We start from the raw sequence: 24,100 nt of genomic DNA on the forward strand, positions 1-24,100 counted from the left end.
AACTTAGGAGTCACCTTCAGCCCCTCTTTTCCTCAACCCTGTACCCAATGCATCAGCAAACCCTGTCCGCCCTACTCAGCTACTTTTCACCAATACTGCCATCATGTCCCTCCTAGCCCACTGCTTCCATTCTTGCTTCAAACAGCAGCTAGAAAGAGCTTTCAAAATGTAAATTAAGAGCACTGCAATCCCTTTCTCAAAATCTTGTATTTTTGTTTTGTTTGGAGTGGGGTAGGTAATTAGGTTTTTATTTATCCATTTATTTTTTAAGGGAGGTACTGAGGATTGAACCCAGGACCCCATGCATGCCAGGCTTGCACTCTACCACTGAGCTACACCCTCCCCCTGCTTTTCTCAAACCCTGTAGCAGTATCCCCATCACCCTAAAAATAAAACCCAGAGTCCTGATTGACTTTAAGACTCAGTTCAAACACCCATCCCCCCCACCTTGCCCCTTCCTTTCCCACCTGTTCTTGAGACCCAGCACTGTGATCATTTGTTTCCAAGTCTGCCTCCCTAGCTGGGCTCTGAGTTCCCTGAGGACAGGATCCACACCTTTGTTATTTTAGTGGCCACAGTGCCTGGTACCCACGTGACCCAAGCCCTTAGCATGGTTGATAGACACTTTAGACAAGTCACCCAGTGGCCAGAATTACCCCGGAACGTAAAATGCTGCCTCATTTCAACCTTTCAAGTCCAATATAACTTTTAGCTCCCAAACGCTAACAAGTCCGGTTACTTCATTTTTGCCACCTCCCTTTGAACTCGGAAAACCCAGCCTCCAGGGCTTCCTCTGTTTCTCTTCTCCCTGGGCATCCCCTTCCCGCCCCCTCCCCAGCTCTCTCATTCCCACTCCCTCAGGGTGGTTCAGATTTCTACCCCATTTGGCCAAGAAATTTCCTTAACTAAGACTCTTGCCAGATTCAAGTTCTAACTTTTGAAAGGTCCACTGGGACTTGCCTAGAATGGCAGCAGCACCTCAAGATCCTTTAGAAACACAGCAGGTAGGTTTCACTTCCTGCTGTTACAACTGAAAGTCCCCTGCAAGCCCCACAAAACCCCCCAGCAGGAAATATGACTCCGCACTGGGAGTTTTGAAAGCTTCTGGGTAAAACGCTTCAACAAGGGTCACATGGCCCCCAGCTTCCATTTGGGGTTCAACTCTGAGCTCAGGCTCTGCTCCAACAACGTGACCATTGGTGCGGCATCTCAGGGCTTGTTTCCTCTTTGCTTAAAATGGGGTTGGTTAAATAATTCTAGGCAGTAAACTTCTTAACTCCAGAGGACTAGCTTCATTTATCCTTGTAACCCTCAGCCAGGTACCAGGTCCAAGGGCTGTATCCTTTGTGAATGGAGGCAGGCCACCGGGTAGCTCTGGTAAGCACAATGAATGTTTGTTGTCAGAACTAGCGAATGAGCCATATCAACTTTCCAGCATAGCTGTAATGAAAAATCACATCATGTATATTAAAAAAAAAAACACTCTAAATAACTGTATTACACCAACTGAAAGGATTGTATTAAACATTGCCTGCGAGGATTGGCACCGGTTTGGCGTCAAACAAACCTGGATTCAAATTCTAGAGCCAAGGCTGACTTGCTGTGTCCATAGGCAAATTCCTCAATCTCTCTGGGCTTCAGTTTCTTCACCTGTAAAATGGGGATAATACTCCTCACCTGATCAAACTGCTGGGAGGCACAGTTTAGCTGATAAATGCCCGGTGCGCTGCACCTGTCAGGGTAAAAGTTACCACCTGTAAAACCACTACTATCATTATTATTTTCAGCCTGTATATCGGATGTTTTAATCAAAACATGTCAACAACAAATCTTGAAAATGACAGCTTTGTTTTTCTAAATGTCATTTATTAGAAAATACAATTCCAAAGTAGGAGACACAAGGACGTCTGGGAAGTGGGTACAGTCACAGACCTCTTTAAATTCTGGGCGTAGAGGGTCAAAGTAAGATGAGCCACCGGCAAAAGCCAGTAACACATCTCTGGTCCATTCATCTGGAGAAGTTCCACCCCTGTTCCCACTCCCCCAGCCCTTGCCCACAGCAGCCAGCTTTATCCTTGGCATTTTTAATTTAAAAGAAAAGTCGAAACTTCCCTGTGGCTTCGAGTGGAGCTTCTTTCTCCAGTTATGGAATGAGTCAGCAAAAGGGGGGATTTCTGATCCTCGGAGCTGGGGAGGGACAGCCCACAGAGCGTCCCCGTTTAACTCCATTCCCCGGTCACTGGGCACAGCCAGCCAATTTAAAAGGTTAGTAGCAAATTCAAAGTCTCTCCCTCTTTCTTCAAGGAAGACAACCCTTTGGAGTGAAGCGCAAGAGGGAATTTCAGGTCCATCTGGGCGGGAATGAAGAGGTTAGGAGAGCAGAGACCCGGTCCCCTCTTCCAGCTCGGCTCCATCCAGCCTCCTCCCAACCAAAGAAAACCGCTGGAAAGAACCACCATTTTGATGGGATCCCCTGCCCCGCACCCCTTTTCTTCAGTTAAGGGCATCCCTTTGGCTCCAGACTAAATAAGTTCATGGCCCCACAGAATGAGAGAAATTCTTGCAAAAATGTGACAGAAATGGAGTTAGGGAGAGAAGCAGCAAAATGAAAGGAGTGGCGGGTGACGGAAGTGTCCCAGAAGCCACCGAGCAGGCGGCCACGCTAGCATCTGCAGCCTGGAGGCCCTGGTGTGAAACCCAATCTAAGGGCCGGGGCAGCATTTTATCCCAGCAGGGAGAACTGAAGGGAGAGACCTGGGGGGGAGCACCCCAGCATATCAACAGGGAATGGGGAGCACCCCAGCGTATCGACAGGGACCAGATGGCCCCCAGAAGGGCCGAGAAAATGGGGGATGGGGGCAGAAGACAGTGTTCAGGGCGAGTCCTAGCAAAGTAGGGGAAGACGAGAGGACAAACTCCCCCAAAAGAGCATGGGTCCCTGAACACAGGTCCTCCACAGAACCCCGTGTAGAAGGCCCCTCCTGACACACGTGGACACCACATCGCTCTCCTTTGGAGGCAAAATCAGAATGGCCCAGCCGCGCAGGCCTCAGTCCAGCACATGCAGCCCTCCCTGTCCCTCTCGACCTGCCTCAGAGAGGGGGGGCTCTCCCCGAGGGCCCACTGGGCCCCTCCCCAAATAATTCCTACAGAGAGAGAAACAGAAACAAAACACAAACAAACAAAAACCCAGAGAAGAGTCCAGCAAGAACCTCAATCATACAGAAAGTCTGAACAGTCTTCCTCCTTTGCCTTCCAAGGCATATGTAGTCCCTTCTCACAAGGCTGCCTGTCCGGTTAGGACAACAGTTACTATTTCATTTTTTAAAAATAAAAATAAAGATACCCACCCACCCTGTCCCCCAAATGCTACTTCATATAGCCCACCCCACACACTCCAAACCAGGCATTGCTCCCTTGACACAAGGTAAACTTAAAACTTTGCTGCAACCTCACAGCCTCCAAGGGGCTGCTCATCACAACCAACCCAAACTCAGTCAGCAGAGGACGGGCGAGCAGAGCATCTGACTCCCCCTGCCTCCTACCACGGGAGGCCCGATCCGCCGGGACAGCAGGGAGGCCCCACCAAGGGCCCTGCCCTTCCAAAGGAAAGCAGGGAGAGTCCTCTCTCCCGGCTCCACCACGAGCCCGGGGTCCTGGGCCAGGGCTCCACAGGGCTCATAAGGTCTCGTGACTTCGAGATCCCAGTGCAAACCAGCCGGTCTTCTCCTGGGCCAGGTCTAGCTCTCGCAGGCGGATGTGCACCTCCCCCAGGAGAACGTTCTCCCAGAATCCTTGCTCACTCAGCACACTCAGCTGTAGCTCCCGCTGCTGCAGGTCTCCCTTGGGGATCCCATCATACACCAGCTGCAAAGGCAAAACGGGGAAGAGAGGGGAGCGGTGAGAGAGGGAACTCGAAGAATCCAGGGGGAGCAGGGAAGGGTGTCGTGGTGTGATCTGGCTGAGGCTAAGATCACCTGACCCCCCAAGCCAGACAGAAGCCAAGGGAAGCTCTAAGGAACAAAGACAAATGACGGCTTGTCACTGGGGCCACTGCTCCTCCTCCCCAGGCCACACCCCAGGGATGGAGTCCCTACCCTAAGTGTCAGCAAACTTTTTTTACATAAAGGGCCAGATAAGAAATGTTTTAGGCTTTATAGGCCATAAAGTCTGGTCTATGTCAAGATCACTCACCCCAGCCGCTGCAATATGACAGCAGCTGCAGACAAGACTTAAATGAATCGGTGTGGCCACGTCCCCATATTTACAAAAACAGGCAGAGTTTGCCAACCCCAGCCCGATGCCAGCACCTTCCCCACACACCATCTCATTGTAGGTGGGGTTGCAGGTTTTCCGGGCCACTTTGGTTTTCTTCTTAGTGGTTTTCTGAGGGTCAGGAAGGAGGTAAATCTTGACATAGGGGTCAGGGTCATTCCCATCCTGAAGCAGTTGCTACAAAGGGAATGAAAACCAAAAACAAAAGATGAAGATACTTCCATCTGTCCCTTTATCACCATTCCTGTGATCGCCCTGAGCCAGACCCTCTTCTCCCACACCCAACTTCCTGCAGCTCACAGTAACTTGTTTCCCACCCCCTCCATCCTGACAGAAACATCCACCATGATGGCACTAGGTGCCCTACTAAAACATCCGTCAGACCGTCTGTCATGTCCCGTCTACACTTTGTATGAGAACACACAGGGCATTCTAAAGTTATTACTTGGTCTGTTTTGAATGAACCATCATGTCCCCAGATATTTTTGCCTTTTTTGTCTTTGTCTTTTGTGTCATTTGCTCCAAGTAATCCCTAAGAGAAATGAGTCAGAGAGATTAAACTGCTTTTTCAATATCAGCCAATTAGTGATTCACCCAGCCTGATGCTTTTAACACTTAAGTCAGATCTTGTCAAGCCTCTGCTCAGAATCCTCCAATGGCTCCCTCCCATTTCACTCAGGGCAAAGCTGCAGTCCTGGCCGCAGGATGCAGGCTCTGGTCCGCTGTGTCCTGTCCAACCGCACCATTCACTACTCTCCCCTTCAATCCAGGGGCTTCAGCCACGTTGGCCTCCTCCCGCACTCCCTGACATGCCCAAGGCAGGCTCCTGACTAGGGCTTTTGGATTAAACTGCTGCTTCTGCCTGGAACAGTCCTCCCTCAGATATATGCCTGGGACTTCCTCCCTCGCCTCTTTCCACCTTTGCTCCAATACCCCCTCCTCAATGCGGGCTTCCCTGGCCCCTCTGCAAAAGTGCCACTACCCTCATCCTCTCCAGCATCCCTTCTCTGCCTCATTCTCACCAGAGCACTTACCACTCTCTGACTTGCCATATATTCTACTTATCTGTCTGTCCACCTCCTCCTACTAGAAGGTAAGCTCCCCGAGGGCAGGGATTTTGTTTTGTTTACCCTTGAATCCACAGCTAATGTGTCAGGGCCTGGCATGGAGCAGGCAGCTGATGAACATTTGTTGAATGAAAGGAATGAATGATGGTGTAAGAGTGAAACCCTGGTGTCTGATTCCAAAGCTCACGTACCTCCTGCCACATACCAAACCAAAGCCCCAACCTACAAAAGTCCAGCACATTGAAGGTATTCATTAAGAGTTCCCTTCCCCTTCCACTCACAATGTTCTTAGAATCGTACCAAAAATTTAGTTAATTACACACTGCCTTGATAATGCTTGAAGGACATTTGGCTGCCTTATCTCTATAACCACCAGGAAATAAACCCTTTGGGCCTCTCCTTATAATAATCACCATAATAATAATGCCAGCTACTATATTAAAGTCTTCTACATGCTTTATCCATTATCTCATGAAACCCCCATAACAACCCTATCAGATGCTAACGTCATCTTCACCTTAATGAGGCTAAGGGTAAGTGGGCTACTTGCCAAGGCCACAGGTAGTAAGAAGCTGTGTCTGGCACTGCTTGGTCATACTGCAGGCCTGGGCATGGGAGCAGGGCCACTGAGTACTCATTCAGCAGCCTTTGTGGTTACTCCCACGAGAGGCCTCAGAAAAGGTCTGGCCAGTCAGGAAAGTACCAGAAGAAAGATAAAGATCCAAATGAGGGCCGTGTGCACTTACCAAGCCCCGAATGTGCATCACCATGATGAAGAGCTTATTGTTTTTGTAGGAGATGGACAGCTTCACCTCTCCCCCAACCTTCCCAACCGGCCGGGCCCATGAGCCATCTGTAAGGATAAAGGAAACCAAGAAAGGTCATGAGGCCAGCCCTGACCCCGCCTGGTGGCAGGCAGATGCTTCTGTTTTCCTCTGACCTGCCGTGAGTATTTCCACGTCAGGTTCTTAGTATCCCATCCGGGACCCGCCAGGTGGCCCCTGCTAACAAGGCTTAGATTTGGGGTGGGATGGGTCTGTCCAATTTGAGTGTGTTAGCACCAATGGAATACCCAGTCCCCGGGGAACCTGCACAGGAGCTATGGACCCAACAGCCTGAGTGGGAAACCAGATTCTCTAGCCAGTAAGCAAAGGAACAGAGACAAGTCAAAGAAAGAGAACTGGGAAGAGGTGAGGGCAGGAAAAATCACCTTTGGGAATGGTTCAGAAAGGTCAGCAGAAATATCACTGAGAAGGCACCGTACCTGAGGGCGTGGGAGCTGGGCTGGTGCCCGCAGCCTTCTCATCCCGGGGTAGAGGGTGGAAAAAGGTGTACACCAAATCACACTGGAACGGGATCAGGAAACAGGGTCACTCCTCAGTAAGACAAGGGCCCAATAAAAAAGGGAAGGGACACTTCTCCATTAAAACAGACGTATGAAATGTGACAACCAAATGTTAATATGCAGTTTCTTATTTGAATCACAGCTCAAAAAACCCAACTGTTAAAAGAATTTGGGGGATGGCAGGGAAATTCTGAATATGGACTATGTATTGGGTGATACAATGACACTGTATTTATGTAGGATTATGTCCTTGTAGACACACATTACTATATGTAACACAGATATGTATACTCATTATACTGTTTATTTTTCTGTATGTTTGAAAGTCTCATAATAAAAAAGTTAAAAAAAAGAAAAAGCCAATAAAAGTCGGTCACATCAGGTCAAAAGCGGGCTGTTCTTTTCCACGACTCCCTCCCCTGCTGACGCAAGCATACCCCTCACGCACAGAGAAATGCCTGGGCTACCCTTGGACAAAGACCATGAACCCTACTTTCAAGAATGTTTCCTAGGCAATTAGGGAAAACAAAAACCAAATCTACAATGTGTGAAAATACCCACTCTAGCATTCATAGCGAAAAAAAGGGGACATAATCTGAATATCTTTCAAGAAGTGAATGGTTAAGGATATGGGATTGCAAGTCAGTGCGCTAATCTGGTACAGACATTTAAAGTTGTGCTTACTATAGACACTTCAGTGAAAAAAAAAAACAATATGGAATTACATTTAAGCTATGACCACTATAAAGCTGTAAAAGCTACATTTATAGATGGACATATAGAAGGAAATGTGGAAATAGGGTTAGATGATTTGTTAGGATGACAAGAGATGCCTACATTTGTTTTTATTCCCATTATAATACCAGGTTATAATATTATTTATTTAAAAGGGGGGGGGGGGCGGGGAAGCTAGGTGGATACACATACTCAATCAGCTCAAAAACCTTCCTTTCCTCCAGAACCCCTCACTTCCTCAGGCTCTTTCTTGTTCACTACAAGCACTCTGGGATGGCACCCAAAGGGCACGTCTCTCCCTGTGCCCGGCTGCGCATTGCGTTTCACTGCGTTTCTGGGCACAGCCCATGGGGCTGGAGCCACGATTTACCCACCCCCTCCTTCGCACAGTCGGACAGACAAGTCTCCTCTCTGATTGCCCCACCCCCACATCAGCGCCAGAACAGACACAGCCCACCGACCTCGGCCACCTCGGGGGCTGCGTGGATCAGGTGCCAGATGTAGCCGTTCAACTCCTCCCTCCGCCGCTCCGCCACCGCCTCTCCCCGCGGGCGGCCAATCACGAAGCGACTAGGGAAGCTGGGGACAGGTGGGCGGTGGGGACGGAGGAGCGGGAAGATGGTGAAAGAAAAATAAAGAGGCAACAACAGGCTTTAGTCACATTTCCCTTGTGTTTTCAGTCACCTGCCCCACATTTCCCACCAGCCTCCCTTCCAGGGACCTTTCCCCCAGTCCACACCTCCCCCAGCTCCCCAGGTCTATGCCAAGGACACACGCGCAGCATCTCACACGGGACAAGTTCCAAGGACACAAGACAAGAAAAACAAATTGTTGGGCTCCCCAGAAGTGCCTCAGGGGCTCTGGAGCCCCCAGTTTTCCCCATCAAGGTAAAACTTCATTTGAAAAGTCGTTTTTAAAAAAATTGTTGTGAAAGACACATAACATAAAAATTACCATCTTAACCATTTTTAATTGTGCAATTCAGAATTAAGTACGGTCACGCTGTTGTGCAACCATCACCACCAATCACTTCCAGAATGCTTTCCACCTTGCAAAAGTGAAATTCTACACCCATTATATAACTCCTGATTTGCTTCCTCCCCCTGGCAACATTCTTCTACTTTCTGTTTCTATGAACTTGACTATTCTAAGTACTTCATGTAAGTAGAATCATACAGTATTTGTCTTTTGTGGACTGACATTTCACTTAGTATAATGTCCCCAATCCATGTTGTAGCATGAGCCAGAATTTCCTCTTTTTAAGACTTAATAATATTCCATTTTGTATATACACCACATTTTGCTTATCTACTTGAAAAATACTTCAACTCTTTGGAAGATTAGAAACTTTGGAACATCTTGAGATTCAATCGACCCTCTGCCTTTAGACCCAGTTTGCTCCCCTGGGCGGTGGGCCAAGCAAATTTTCAAGACTGGAGTAAAACCCCTTGAGAGTGTCAGAAGAGCATGGCCACCAGGGGGAGCACTTGTCATCAAACTCCTTGCCAGGCCAAGGAAACCAAGGACTTAGACCTTTACTATAAAAGGGTAGTTTTCTCACTTCTGCAGCCCCCCTCCACCCCCCTCGCCCAGCCCCCTTCCACGCTCCCTCCCCAGGACCCCTCTGCACAGAGAGTAAAGGGAGCAGCTACCTGGGCAAGAGGGAAGAAGGGAAGAGAAGCCGCAGCTTATTGTGTAATTCCTGGAACTCCTCAAACGTCCGCTGGATGTAAGTGGCCTCGTGAGCATTCTCTCGCATCACCTTTACCACATAAATCTGCAAAGGTCCAAGCCTCAGAGAACAGTCCCTGCCAAACCCTCTCCACCCAATGAAGTAGGTGAGGGAACAGAAGTGTGTGTGTGTGTGTGTGTGTGTGTGTGTGTGTGTGTGTCTGTGTGTGTGTGTGTCTGGGTGTGTGTGTGTGTCTGGGTGTGTGTGTGTCTGGGTGTGTGTGTGTGTGTGTGTCTGGGTGTGTGTGTGTGTGTGTGTGTGTGTGTGTCTGTCTGTCTGTCTGTCTGTGTGTGTGTGTGTGTGTCTGGTATGCCTTCCAGAAGGAAAAGGATAAAAATGTCTCTAAGGAAGACAAAGATAATATACGTTCGCAGGAAAATGTAAGCAAATATTTCCTGCACATGTTTTGCAAGATCCTGGACTCAGAGGGTACTGCCATCCAACTTGGGCCCCAGATTCCAGGCAGCCTCTTGGGCAGGGAAAGGGCAAGGGCCTGGGACTGCTCCCAGCACAGGAAGGACGCTTGGTCAACTCCAGCACCCACAGCGTGGAAGTGAAGAAACAGTCAGAAGCCCAATAAATGGAAGGCGGTGGGGATCAGGAGAGGGTCAGACTGGAGAAAGGACTTACGTAGCCCTTGTTGGGGTGGAAGATCTTCTCGTGGCGGCAGAGAAACACATCACTGATGCGGCCAGAGCTCTTGAGAGTGTATGTTCGCGGAGCAAAGGAAAGGGTTAGCCTGTCATCTGAGCCTGTGAACTTCATCTGAGCCAGGTTATGAATGAAAAAATTGAGCTTTGTGGCTACACTGCCCAGGCTGGATTCAATCAACCTGCAGGAGGATGGGAAGAAAAAGATGTAACCAGAGACCCCACACCCACACGTCCTGGACAGAGCCATCTCAGGGAATATCCCCTGACACCTGAAACTAACACTCAGCTCAGCTCAGATCATTTTCACTGTATAATATCCTCGCAGAGCACACGATAGCACAGAACTATCTGCATGCGATTTATTTCTGTGAATCCTGGGGTCTTTATCTCCCCTCACTGTCCCCTGAGCCCAATTCAGTTAAATCAAGGCAGGAAGCAATTAGGGATGCCACCATGGAGTCATCCTGTAAATGTCTAAAAACTGTTGTCAAATTGAATTTCAAGGTTCAGTACAATGGAACCTCCCCAAGCACAGCTCAATCTAGAGATTTTAGTTCAAAAGGAAAGGTTCTGTGTTAGACCCAACAGAGAAAATTTAGCTCGCTAAGTTCCAAAAAGAGTGCGTAATAAAATGGAGAATCATCTACATGGACAGAATTGTAGACGTTAGGACAAAGACACCTCCCTGTACCTCAAAACGTCAAAAACGGGAAACTGGAACCATGCAATTCCATGTTTTAAAGAGGAGGAAGGTTCTGATCCAGACAGCTGAAAACTATGACAAAATCCATATAATACATTGCTCCATAGACCAAGTTTTTGACTAAGAGCTGGTGAGAATGTAAGACAGAGATTACAATACCTCTGCACGTACAGGTGAGCACCAAAGTGCAGACGGAAAACTGAGTCTGAGAGAACTAAAATGACTTCCCCAAGTCAGAGGCAAAGTTGGGACAGTGGACCCATGGTGTCAGCTCTAAGCTCTGCCACCGGGGCTGAGCCCTTCCCGTTTTGCTGGCCCTGCTCCTCCCAATCAGACAGCCTGGAAATTAACTGCCCACAGTGGGCAGCGCTGTCTTGTATGGAGAGTTTTACCTGGTGAAGTAGGTAGTGGCATTGGCCTCTGTGTCCTGAGGCCTCAGGGCATCATACACGTACTTGAGGTCATCCAGGTCTGAGAGCTCAGGGATCCCACAGGACAACATCTGGAAAAAGACCAAAGAAGAATGGCGCCTGTAACAACTAGGAATTCCTGCTTCCTCCCCACCACAAGGCAAGGTTTTCTATAGCTAGGCTCCCTAACCTTTCTAGAGGGTGGTGGACAGACGCTGTGGGCAGTGGCTGGCAGGCCACCAGAACGGGGAGGGTTGGAGCAGGAAGTCAGGTACCCGCGTGGACACCACTGTGCCCGGGGAATCTGGGCCCTGCCTTTATCTAGGGCTCAGAGAAGTAGATCTTCAGAAATCCTTTGAAGCAAGATAGGGGAGTCGTAAAGATGGTGGCCAGATGATAAAGAGGGGTTCAGAAAGGGATGGAGCTCCTCACCAGGCCCAGAAGGTTGAGGAAGAGGTGGGTGTGCTTGCGAATGAGGTTGTAGGCTTGGCAGCAAAGGTCAACAAAATCATGGAAGCGGCTGGAAGGCTTGTCGCCCCCGTTGATGACATACGCCATGTCCGAGGTGAAGACAAAGGGGGCACGGTCCCTGGGCCAAGGGAAACACACAGGTAGACGGTCAACACGAAGGAGGAAGCCCACCTCGTGGGTCGCAGCAGGGGACGCCCCCCTCATCCCTCAACACGTGTGTGAACTCGGATAGATGGGGCGCTTCTAACGTTTTTCTTTTTCTACCTTAATCTCAAAAGATCCCCAGACTCATCCTTCATTGGTTCCCTGACTGAGCTAGCGATATCGGCTTGCATTCCCTTTTTCTGGGGTTTGGGCTCATTTCCCTTTGCTCAGTCCTCAGCAGGAGGGGTGGAGAATGGCTGGTCCCCCCACCTTCTTCTGCAAGGCCCTGCACGGACTTGACCTCCTGCTCAGTCTCCTCTTCTCCAGAGCTGCTCCGAAGTGTGGCCCCTTCCACTGCGGGCTTGTGTTCCAGCTCTGAACCGTTTCTGCTGAACCCCCGCCCCACAGGCACAACCTGGCTTCAGGAGACCACTTACCGCTTGATGTTGCCGAACATCTGGGCGTGGCCCAGGAAGCGGCCGAAATCGATGTGGAACATGTGGCCAGTCGTCTTCAGCATGATGTTGTCATTGTGTCGGTCACAGATGCCCAAGACGTACGTGGCCACGCAGCAGCCAGCACAGGAATAGATGAAGTTCTCTACAGCCTGGGAGGAGGAAGACAGATGTGAGCAGAGGACATAAAGCTGGTGTGTGTGTTGGGGGGGGGGGTCCCCAGGGGCCACAGCCAGACTGAGTTCAGCCAGTCCTGGCCTCTCTCTCTCAGGAGCCCAACAGCACTCACACCTGCCTGTCAGCCGTCATCACATCACATTCTAACACACACACACTGATGCACATAGAAACTGCTCTTGTATCTTACGGGGTATAAGGAGATGGAAGGCTTGTATGTGTGTCTCCATCACCTTATCTGCAATCCACCTTCTTCTGAGCTTTTCTTTTTCCTTGGGAGATTGGTTGGAAAGATAGTGGACTTGAGCCCAGACCTGACCAGCCCAGAATGAAGAGTCCCAATTAACAGACAGGAAGCGTGATGTTTATGACTTTCCCAATTGGTCATGGTGATCTTAACTCAAGCTCAGCACTGAGGCGGCCGACTTAAGGGTCCCTTCCCGACCCTGCTCAGAATTCTTCCGCCCTTCTCCCTGCCCCCAACACAACTCCCATTTCCAGTGTTCCTGGTAACAGCTAAATGCTAATCTAATTAAAATCTCTTCGCACCGAGAAGAGCTGAGGCAGCTTAACACTTCTAGGGGGGTGTTCTACACTTGAAAATCAGACACATCTCTAGTTAGTAAAATGTGTTAGAGATATTTTCAAGTTTAAAGCAGGAGGGGAGGGAGTACGGTGTTGGATCCACCTTATGTTATGTGGTCAATATCTGCTGCCTTACCTGTCTTTCCAGTAAAAATATATGGACGCCTTTCATCCTCTAAATCCTCTCTGGGAGGTTTACAGAATTCCCAAGAACTTAAGAAGACTCAACAGCAGAGGGCAACAGTGGTCACAGCCACGTAGGAACGTACAAAGCTGGGAATGAGGAAGGCTTCCCAGATGGAGAATGCACGCCCCTCCAGCCTCCCTCTGCAAATTTCCACCCAGCCTTCGAGGACCTTCCCCGAGTCCCACACCTTTCCCAGAGCTTCCCAGCTCACACTGACTCCTCCCACACAGAGCTTTACAGGCACCACCATTCACTCAGTGCTCGCTGAGGCTTCTCACTTTCCCAGAGTCCAGGGACCTTATCTCCCTGTAGCTTCTTGGCTGTTGGGCAGGCTTACTTCAAAACTAGCTACACACGGGGTGGAGAGGATTTTAGCTCAAGTGGTAGAGCTCACGGGGTTCAACCCCCAGTACCTCCTCTAAAAATAAAGAAATAAATAAACTTAATTACCACCCCCTACAAAAAGGGAGGGAAAAACTAGCTACACACAGAAATCCCCCAGATTTCCCAGCTCCTTCTTAGATTAAACTAGATGGCTAATCCCTAGAAAGTTAAGAATAGAACATTTGTAAGGAAATCACAGAATGTACCTTCTGGGAGAAAAAGACTATTTGCACGACAGGGAAATAGACGATGAAGAGAACCCACTCAGCCAGGAGTACGACCCACCGGCTCCCAGCCCTGACCATCTCCATCAGCCTGTCTTCCTGCCGCAAACAGTCTTTCTACCTGAAACGCATCCTATTGACACACAAAGCAGCTGTGTGCATACCTGTACTGTCACAGAATAAGTGACTGAGGTCTGTCACCTAAGTGACGCGGGGTGTTAGCTGCTTACTGGCCCGAAGTCTCGCTGCTCAGAGGGAGCTCTCCTGACTCAAGGGGTTCCACTTGTAGGACGAGGGTGCTCTTTGCTGAGCAGGTGGCCCAGACGCAAATATCTCTAGCTCTTTCCTCCTTAGTCATCATAAGAAACTACCTGCATATTCGAGCAGAAAGGCTAGAAAAGCTGGGAGCTACCTTCAAAAGGCTGATGTTAAACCTCGGGACACAGAGTTGGCTTCTCTGTGTGTGTATTCTTGTACATTTTTCCTGTAATATTTATTATGAGTCTTTATTATATTGACAAAGAGTAATCCTAATTCTGGCACCAAGACCAGGGTCTCTGTAGGGTGGCTGTTTACTATCCAAAAAATACACGTTAGTATAAATAGGATATGGGGTAGGGGAGGCTGTGAACGATCGCTGTCACTCCTTTCCAAGGGCAGAAGACCTTCAAATGTGTAACATAGAGGAGGTGGGTTTTGAAGGATGGGGAAGGGAAGAAAGGACTTTCCAGGAAAGGGGAGTACTGTTGTCTCAAGGTGTGGAGGAAATGCAAGGCGCTCCCTGAGCTGGAGTGTAAGTATCACAAGCTGGGGAGGTGCTTGGATGAGACCACAGAGGGTTTGTGTGCAGCGTAGTGGGTGTCGGGCTCATCTTTTAGGACAGAGGGAGCCTTTGAAGAATTGAGAGCAAAGGAATGCCATGAGTGGTCTGCACTTTATTTTGAAAGACTCTGAAATCAAGCAGAGGATGGTAAGGGAAGGAGAGGCGTTCCAGTGGTTCAGACTGGGGCAGAGAGCAAGTGGCTGAAAGGAACGGCAGGAAGAGGCAGTCTCAACAGCCACGTGGGGAACAGAATCAGCAGGGCTGGGACAGCAGAGGTGAGGCAGAAGGAAACGTCAAGAAGACGCGAGGCTCTGTCCCGGGTGATCGAGAGAGTCACACCACTCGCGGGCAGGGAACACAGCAAAAGCCGGTTTCAAGAGGGGAGGGAGAGACAGAAAGCTTGGTTCTGCTGATACTGGGTTTGAGGTACAGGTGAAACACACAAGCAGAGAGGTCCAGCCATCGGGTGGCGATGGAGGATGCAGCCGGAGGGAGGAAAGAGGCAAGTGGGTGGCGCAGTAATAAGAGAGGACCAGCTGGCACAAGAGCACAAAGGGCCAGGAATTAAACCCTGCGGAACGCAGACATGTATGGCCACGGAAGATCCTCTAATTACAAGTCCACTAAACAACATTCTGATTATACTTTATTTTTATTATATTTATTTTTTGAAGGGGAGAGGTAATTAGGTTTATTTATTGATTTACTTACTTTTTTAATGGAGGTACTGGGGATTGACCCCAGGACCTTGTGCGTGCTCTGCCACTGAGCTACACCCTCCCAACATTCTGATTATAATTGAGCAGTTCACCTAGGTTCTCCCTCAGGGATAAAAGGCATTGGTCAATATAAGTTAGTGTATGGATCCCCTTGGGGGTTAAATTCCATAAATTAGCATTCTGGCTTATGGTCATTCTCTTAGGAGCTGGGTTACTGTGATTTACTCTCTTCCCTAAACTTCATCAACCCAGAGACAAGAGCCATGACGCTGTGGACCCGCCACAAAACACAGCGGGCCAGCAAGGCCCGCCCACCCGGCAAAGCTCCACCAGAGGAAGAAGGTCAGCTACCTTTTCTTTTTTGTTGTTGTTTTTTTGGTTTTGTTTTTTTTAATAGAGTTATAGTCAGTTTACAATGTTGTGTCAGTTTCTGGTGTGCAGCACAACGCTTCAGTCACACATGAACATACATACACTCATTTTCATATTCTCTTCCACCATGAGCTACTATAAGATCTTGAATATAGTTCCCTGTGCCACACAGTATAAACTTGCTTATCTGTTTTATACATACCTGTCAGTATCTGCAAATCTCAAACTCCCGGTGTACCCCTTCCCAGCCTCCTCCCGTCAGCTGCCTGTTCTATCAGCTCTGACTCACACCTGTCCTCAGTCCTGGCTTCTGGTTACAAGCTTGCCACACGCTGGCTCCATAACGAGGGACAACTGAGTGAATCTTAATTCACATCATGAAAAGAGGAGATGGATTAAAAAGATCTCTGAAGTCTCTCCGGGTGGTGATGGGTACAGCTCAGTGGTAGAGTGTGTGCCTAGCACGCACGAGGTCCTGGGTTCCATCCCCATTTTAAATAAATAAGTAAACCCCTCTCCCTGACAACACACACACACACACACACACACACACACACACAAAAGTATAGTTTAAAACAGTAGTCTGTTCCAACCTCTATAAAGTATTACGGGAGCCCTCTGAGGGCACAGGAGGACCTGAGCAGGACCCATGACTAAGAGGGCTACAGGCAGGTTCTCCCAAGTTGGCCCCCGTCCTCCAAACTCAAGCTGCCAGAGGAATTCAATGAAGGCTTCCCAGCTGGTAGCAGGAATCTGGTACCAGGATACGTTCTCGCTCAGCTTACAGCAGTCATCTGACCCACCCCTAGACATCTGGGGGCAATAGTCAACCAAGAATGAGTGTTTCTTTCCTCCGGACACAGCTGAGCTGTCTTCTGGGAACATAGCAATGCACCAGAGTCAGGCACATCCCACCCCAGCTTCGCCCTCAACCCTTCAATCCTACCTTCTCGTACTCGTCCTCCCCAGGGTTGTGTTTCTGCAGCCAGTCGGCGAGAGGCCGGTCCTTGAAGGAGCCGGTCACCCCGTGCTCCACCTGGATCTTGCGCAAGGTCTCGGAGTTTGGGATCATCTCCACCATCCCTGTGGCGGAGGGGCATCGGGGTCACCCTCCAGAGCAGAGAGAAGGGCTCCGTCAGGAGAGGGCTACAGAGCTTTGCTGGATGCTTCCCTATAAATTAAGCTCTAGGGCGTCTGGACAAAGTCCAATGATATGGGAAAAGGATAATGGTGGAAAGGACGGTCGTTCCCCAGGTTTCATATTCCACACTGTACCCTTTGGTCTCCCCAGTTCACAGCCACCGTCCTTTTTGTTTTACCTTTTACTATGGGATTTTCAAATACACATAAGAATAAAGAAATGGTATCATGAACTCACACATCACCACCACTCAGTTTCAAAAGTTATCAACACTTTGCTATCTGGTCTCATCTAATTTCACTCACCGAATCCTACTTCCTGCCCACCCCTCCGGAGTATTTTTAAGTAAATCCCATACATGTCATTTTACTCATAAGTATTTCAAGTATAACTAACAAGGACATAACCACCCTGCCATTATCACATCCGAAAATTTAACATTCTTTAATCTAACCTGATCTAACCCAGTCTGCATGCAAATTTCCCAATTGTCTCAAAAAAAAACTTTTGGGTTTTTTTTTTAATGATTTTCTTTTTTTTTTTCCCCTCAAAAATATCTTTTTACAGTTGGTTTGTTTAAATCTGGACCCAAAGTCTACACAGTATGCTTGGTTGTTATGTCTCCAAGTTTGCATTATTTTATAACAGTCTCTCCCCCCTGCCTTCTGTTTTTATGCCATTCCACAGCTTCGAGTGAAACTGTCCCACCCTCTTCATTTTTCCAGAGAAGCACACAGCTCACGTTGGGGAATGGGCAGAGAGGAGGTGAGCAAGGGTGCCCCCTGACGCCAGCTGCCCACTCACAGCCCTACCCACTCCCGACTGACCTCTCCCCCGGCCAGTGGAGAAGCAGCGGAAAATGACCATGCGCATGTCCAGCCCCTCCTGGACCCAGATCTTGCTCATGATGCGAATCATCTGCAGGGTTAGCATGTCCTGGCGAAGGTCATCCCCGCACTGGATGGAGAAGGACAGTGATTGGAACCGTCTCCACTGCCTCCCCCAGCTCCCAGATCCCCCAGGAGGGCAACCCGGACCCGCACTACAGTGACAGGGGACTGCCCAGTTTTCCCAGCTGACACCAGGTCAAACAGCCAGGGGTCAGCGCAACCACACTGTCCCCACGCAGTGTTCCGGCTTTTCCCCCAACCCCACATCCCCATCTGAACTGAAGGCAAGTTCCTTGTCTTTATGCAGCCCTCCTGACCATCAAAGCCTTTTTTAAACTTGAACGTTTACACTTACAACAAATATATGTTACTAAGTCACATACATGCCTGTCATTTCCCCCACTAGGTTACATGCTCTGAGACTACACTCACTCCTCAGAATTATGGACGTTATCAGTTAGGAGGACTTCAAGGTTCATCTAAAGCCAGCCTGCACTTGAACCTGATAGGTGAATTTCCTCTCCAGCAGGCCTGGCACACAGTCATTCAGCTTCTGCCTGAATATCCCCAGGACAAGCAAGTCAGCACCTCCTCCATTCTAATAGATCGGGGTAGCTCTGCTCTCTAGAAGGCACCACTGTACCCTGAGCCGTCAGCTGTCTCCCTACGTGTCCCAGCACTGTTCCTAGCCCTCTGGGGCCACTGGAATTAATCTATTTCCCTTTCCACCTGGTAAGTCTTTCAGACACTAAAATGGCAGCATGGAATGGCGGGGAGAGAACTGCCCTGGGGCTGCTGCTGCCACCTGTGGGTTCCCTCCTCTCCTCTTCTCTGCCAGCGACATCCCACCAGCGTGGGAGAAGTGTCCTCACCTTGAATATGACACGGATGTTCTCGCCCAGTGGATCCACGTTCTGGAAGGAGAGCTTGAGGGGGACTGCGTTGGAGTTGAAGTAGGAGCAGTCCTGCCACAGTAGAGGGGTAGTGAGCAGGGTCAGGGTGGCCCGTGCCCAGGAAGGAGAATGGCCCCTCCTCCTCCCCACCGGCTGCTGCCGGTCCACCGACCCACTGTTTCTTCCAGGCTTCTTACGAGCCCACGTTCCTTCCTTCCCTCCCTCCTGTCAAACTCCTGATTCATTCTGCCCTTGGCGCCTCACAATCGTTTACCCCTTCAGTTCATTCTGCACACAACTTACTAGCGTGACTTCTGGCAAGTCACGTGTCCCATCTCTATAGTTCACTTCTCTGTAAAATGGGGCTCACAACAGTACCGACTTCATAAGAGTTGTGAGGATGAGATGCAATAACTGATGGAAAGCACTTAGAACAGTGCCGGGCACAGAGAGTACTGGATAAATGACAGGTGAGGGCATCACCAGCCCGGGCGCCAACCCCAACATCACCAGTAGAGCCACCTCCCCAGTCCCCAACCTCATTCCTCTGCACGGCCATCAGACCAAAGTCCACACGTTAGCGGTAGGGAGATGCCCCACATATGCCTCTCTTCCTCATCTCTCCCAAGAAACTGGTCAGTGAGGACCTCGCTTCCACTGAGCCCTCCTCACTCCGAGAGCCCCAAACCCACCAGTCACTCACCCTGGACACGATGCCCTTAACCAGCAGACTGGGGCTGAGCGGCAGGCGGCAGGAACCGTTGAGGGCAAAGAACTGCCCCACCTCCTCCAGGCCCGTGCGGAGGATGCCCTGGGGAGGGGAGAAGGAGAGCGTGGGCGAGGTGAGGGGCCCACAAGCTCCACTCAGGGCCAGGCCTCTCCCCAGAGTGGCTGCTATGGAAACAACCAGCAGGGAGGGGTGGACAACCACCGGGAGACCGTGAAGAAGGAACCACCCCACCCACACCCCAGCCGGGGGCAGTGCATGGGCAGCAGCCCAAAGAGACTGGGCGGAGGACAGAACAGCTGCAAGCAGACCTCGGAGAACTGAGAGCAGGCTGCAGGTCAAGGAGGAGATGCTGCTCTGGATGATGCCAAAAAAAGTCAATAATCAAGACTTTGCAGTCTCCCAGTTTTTAAATCTTAGCAACCAGGATCGCCACTGGCCGCGTGCAAACAGATAAAGGTGCCCCTCTGGGTGGCAGCAGCCCTGAGCTGTGGCTCACAGCACAGTGAGCGGAGTATGATTGGATTTCAGCCCTCGCTTTGCCCCCTCTGGTTGGGTGCTCTTGTGCAGTGAACAACTCGCACAACTGTGCTTCGTCTTTCAGGTAAACAGTTAAATAAAAATGTTAATACTTTGCAGGCCAAATAAAACACATCCATAGCTGCATCCAGCTTGCAGACTGTCAGTTGGTAGCCTGTAGATTAGAGAGTCACCTCTTTCCAGCCCCTTATTCAGAGGTGGTCAAGTGCCATCATTGATGGTCAGGATGCCTGAGAAGTTAATGATTGGCTGCAGAAGCCCAGAACCGGAAACGGGTAGATGCAGCCTCAGTCCACTCACCTGCCGTGCAGACGGGGCAGCCTCCCGGACCTGCTGGGCCAGCCTGGCCAGGGTATTGACGAGCCAGCACTGGCGGTTAAACTCCTCTCTCAGGCCCTTGCCACAGCAGCACAACAAGGCAGCCAGCAGGTACTGGTAGCGGATGCTGAACTGAGAATCCTTGAGGCCATCTTTCAGCAACCTACGAGGCAAAGGGAGGGGGAGTCAGGACACTCAAGGGATTGCAGGCAAGGGAGAGGCTTAGCGGTCAGATCCAGCCCCAACTCCCTGGAAAACCCATCCCAAACTTGGGAGGGAAAACAGACTCTGGAAAAAAACTTATATAGAAGTGTTCACCCATATCCCAGTCTGCCCACGCTGTCTTTAAGTAGAGCTCAAAGCCCTTCCGCATCTGGTTTCTCCTTGATATTTCTGCCGTGTGTGGGTAGAGGGGAGGGCCAGGGGATGACCCTCACTGTGCTACACGGGCGTGCACCGAGGCCCCTGGAGGAAAAGGTGCCGGCCCAAGGCCACGTGGAAGGTCAGCAACACGCTGGAACCCAGAGGGCTCAGCTTCCCACCCTTGCAGGCTTAGGAGTAAAATCCTCCCGAGTGGAGGACACATGGCTCCCTCCGCCGTCTCTGTGCACAGTTTTACCAGAAGAAGTAGTGAGTCACTCTCAAGTCGGAGACAGCTCGTTTCAGGAGGAAGCGCACCAAGGGGCTGTCCAGGTAGCACTCGTACTTTAAGGCCTGTGCGGGAGACAGGGGACAGGAGGCTTTGTTGATGGCCCGTATCTACACCTCCCGCAATCCCTGCCCTGGACTGTAAGGGGCAGGATGCAGCGTGACTTGGGTCCATCAGAACTGGGAGGGAGGCCAGCCCTGCACCCACCTGTACCAGCTGGGGCAAGTAGTCGAGCAGCTCAGCATCGGAGAGGGAGCCGATCCACTGGACAGCCATTCGACGCACCTCCTGGTCCGGGAAGCTGCAAAGCAGAGCCCAGCACCCTGACAATCCAGCCGCAGGGACTGAGGCACAGACGTGAGCAAGCACCCCCACACCCGCGCTTCAGAGTCATGGATGGAGGAAACGCAATGACTCTCCGAATCTGCCAAGGCCACTAGAAGAGTCCTGAGCACCTTTTCTGGATTGTAACCCTTGAGAATGGCCTTGGCCCATGTTCAGAGTCAGCCTGGGGCCATGCAAGCCACTCATTCCCTGTTTGAGTTAAAGAAAATGGAACAAAGCCCTCAGCCCCACTCCCAAAGATCTCTTCCTTGACTCCCACTGTGCCAGAAATTCCCACCATCAAAGAGCCCTCATTAGGTCAGAGTAGCTTTGTGTCTTGGTACCATCCTTTAATGCAAAGCTTGCTAGATGAATAACAGAGAATCACGGAATTACAGATAAGCCAATGCACCTCAGAAGAATTAGTTTAGCAGAGATTACAAAAGCTGTTGCCTCAAAAAGTCCTGAAAGTAAGACACATAGATCAGGTACATTTTAATGACTAAGAGTGGTAGAAAATAAGCCAAGAACGTTGGGCACCATCCAGGGGTCTGAGGCTGGGAGCCTGTGCCCCCAGAGGAAGGGGGGAAGAGAAGACTGCAGCCGCAGGGCTAAGTGGGACGGTTCGGGTTACACAGGTGGGTTCATTTGTCAGGTCGCAGCAAATGTACAGGCAAGGCTTGGGCACTTCCTTATATGTAAATTTTGCCTCAGAAGAAAACAAAATGTAAAGAAACGTTGAGCTCTAGTTAATGATATGCATGCTAAAGTATTTAGGAAGGAGTTATGTGACACCTCTATTGGCTTCAAAATGCAGGGGGAAAAGATGTATTGATGGATGGTACACACAGAATAAAGCAAATACAGCAAATGCTAATGGTTAGAATCTAGGTGGTGGGAATATGGATGGATGTTCACTATTACATTTTCAGTTTTGTTGTATGTTTGAAAAATGTTCATAAAATAACATGGGGTAGGAGTGGAATAAGATAAAGAAAACTTGAAAAAGGAGAAGTGGAAAAGCCCTGAATTCCCATGCTCATTTGATCATTCTCCCCAGGGCTGGCTCAGGTCAGTGATGGGCAGTGCCAAGCCCTGGCTTCCGGGAGGACACGTGGTCAGGAAAGGTGGGTGTCACAACTCACGTGGCATGCAGGAGCCCCAGGGCATCCTGGTGGTTCATGGGGGTCCACTGCTTCAGGAGAGCATAGATGTCCGGCAGGCAAGCCCACTCCCAGCTGGGGGCGCTGGCGAGCACCAGGGGGAGTGAGCTCACCTCTGAGTGGCAATAGTATCGCTTCTCCCACAGGCGCTTTCTGTCGGCATCAGTGAGCCTGGGGGTGGCAGTGGTAGAAGGAGGGGAGAAAGAACAGAGTCAGACAGAGGGTATGCACTTACTCTCCAAGAGAATGCTCCCCACTCCAATTCAGTGGTTCCCAAACTTGGCAGCAATTACAGTCACCTGAGGAGATCTGTAAAATCTCCTTGTCCAGGCTGCACCCAGAACCAAGATGGTCAGAATGTCTGGGGAAGCCAGTCATTGGCATCTTTCAAAGATCCGTAAGTGACAACAATGTGTGAAGCAAAGTTTGGGAACCAGGGTCCAAATCTACCTTTGGTCCTGAGTCTGGGACATTTCAGATTTGCTACCCCTCCTGAGGATGCCCTTAGGGTACCACTTCCAAGTAGAGCCACCAGAGGGCAGTGGTCACCATGTCAGGGTCTGGGCAGCTGCGAGGCCTCCTGGGACTTCCTGGGGCCAGCTGGAGGTTTTACCCGGCCTGCAGCTAATTGGGCCTTGCCTGAGATCAGGTGTCTAATGGGAGAAGGGAGCCGAGGGGGCCAATAAAGCAAGGGGTCAGCAGAGGAGTGGGGGCAGGGGAGGCCTGCAGACACGCAGCTGTATCTGCTGCCCTGGGCGGAACACGAGGGAGAGAGATGAGCCGTCTCTCTCACTTCACCACTTCTGCTGCATGCACGGGGCCATGCAGGAGCCAGAGAGGTACCAGAGAGCAGGAAGGGGGAAGCCCAGATCCCCCCAGCTCCTCCGGCTTCTCAATCCTGGTGACAGAAGCAGCCCCAAGGATGAGATCAGCTTGGACTCGCTTACCCCTGACAGCTGCCAGCTTGCCTTGACACCTGATCCTTTTTGGAAAGTGACAGGGCCAGAGAAATGCAAAGGCTGTGGGTGTGGAAGGGGCAGGAGGTAGGGGCAGGGTGGTAAGGACAGTGGACAGCAAATAGTAGACAGCTTATCTGGGGTGTAGGGCAAAGCTCTGGGCCTCTCAGCAAGCTGAGTGTGGTCCAAGTCCCCACTGTGGGGAGGGGCATTCCCAGATCTAACATCTCACCCTGACCTCTCCTCTTTGCCTACAGTCAGTGCACAAAAGGTCTGAGGGCTGCCCCCAGCAGAGCCCTCTCTCCACCACTCCCTGCCTAGGTGGCCGCGCCCATCCCATCCCACCTCGACTCCCAAAGCAGGAGGACAGGGACCTGCCGGGAGGTAAGAGAGGTCAGCCAGAACCCGAGAGCTTTAGCGGGGGCCTGAGCCACACAGCGGGGATGCCCTGGGCCTCACCAGTACAGGGACTCCTTCTGCATGATGTTTTTAAGCACGTGTTGGTCTTCCTCCCGGAGGCTGCCAAACTCATAGCGGGGGCTGAATTTGTCTCCAGCGGGGCTGGTGAACTTGATGTCGAAGGCCGAGGTGGGGAAGTCGATCTGGGAGACATCAGAGAAGGGAAGAGAAAAGACTGCCACCTGCCTGGGCCTCCAAATTCTCTCTTCCCCGCCGCCATTCCTGCCTTCCTCCCTCCCTCCCTGACCCGCAGGTTCTTTGTCTGTAAACTAACCCTATTAGACTTGGTGATCACTAACATCCCTTCCAGCTGTAACTTCCACCAAAACACGAGAAGGAAAAAGAGAGAAAGGAAAATGGTCAAGTGAGGACGAGGCTGGGCTGAGATGCATCTAGGTGAGGCCCAGAACAACACTGAACAGAAGACTCATTAGTCTGAGCCACTGGGAGCCTCCAGCCAAGGCTGGGGAGCCTTCAGTGTGGTCCTGGGGGCCACATGCCAGCTGAGGGCCCTGCCAACCCTGAAGCCTGCAACGCTGGGTCCCCTTGCTATGTTGCCATGTTCATTCTCCTTAAATA

The 24,100-nt window shown here is 50.6% G+C and overlaps 1 protein-coding gene across 9 annotated transcripts in view; it reads right to left on the reverse strand.

Annotated features, from left to right (window-relative positions):
* Nucleotides 1–1,845: 1,845 nt before the first annotated feature.
* Nucleotides 1,846–24,100, reverse strand: part of PIK3C2B (phosphatidylinositol-4-phosphate 3-kinase catalytic subunit type 2 beta) — a 61,337-nt gene continuing 39,082 nt past the window's right edge. For 8 of the 9 annotated variants that reach the window (XM_032466972.1, XM_032466975.1, XM_032466973.1 and 5 more), the window contains 19 exons: nt 23,522–23,664; nt 22,089–22,277; nt 20,827–20,920; nt 20,590–20,684; nt 19,953–20,133; nt 19,089–19,196; nt 18,365–18,457; nt 17,430–17,559; nt 16,408–16,544; nt 11,973–12,142; nt 11,353–11,509; nt 10,903–11,012; nt 9,785–9,986; nt 9,075–9,199; nt 7,884–8,001; nt 6,607–6,688; nt 6,089–6,195; nt 4,324–4,452; nt 3,679–3,867 (listed from right to left, as the gene is read on the reverse strand). In XM_032466972.1, coding sequence (XP_032322863.1) covers nt 3,679–3,867; nt 4,324–4,452; nt 6,089–6,195; nt 6,607–6,688; nt 7,884–8,001; nt 9,075–9,199; nt 9,785–9,986; nt 10,903–11,012; nt 11,353–11,509; nt 11,973–12,142; nt 16,408–16,544; nt 17,430–17,559; nt 18,365–18,457; nt 19,089–19,196; nt 19,953–20,133; nt 20,590–20,684; nt 20,827–20,920; nt 22,089–22,277; nt 23,522–23,664 — 2,559 coding nt within the window. Of the gene's footprint in view, nt 3,868–4,323; nt 4,453–6,088; nt 6,196–6,606; nt 6,689–7,883; nt 8,002–9,074; nt 9,200–9,784; nt 9,987–10,902; nt 11,013–11,352; nt 11,510–11,972; nt 12,143–16,407; nt 16,545–17,429; nt 17,560–18,364; nt 18,458–19,088; nt 19,197–19,952; nt 20,134–20,589; nt 20,685–20,826; nt 20,921–22,088; nt 22,278–23,521; nt 23,665–24,100 lie in introns of all 9 variants that reach the window. The other variant, XM_032466976.1, reaches the window with a different exon arrangement.

Source organism: Camelus ferus, chromosome 23, assembly GCF_009834535.1.
Source record: "Camelus ferus isolate YT-003-E chromosome 23, BCGSAC_Cfer_1.0, whole genome shotgun sequence".
Lineage (NCBI taxonomy): Eukaryota > Metazoa > Chordata > Mammalia > Artiodactyla > Camelidae > Camelus > Camelus ferus.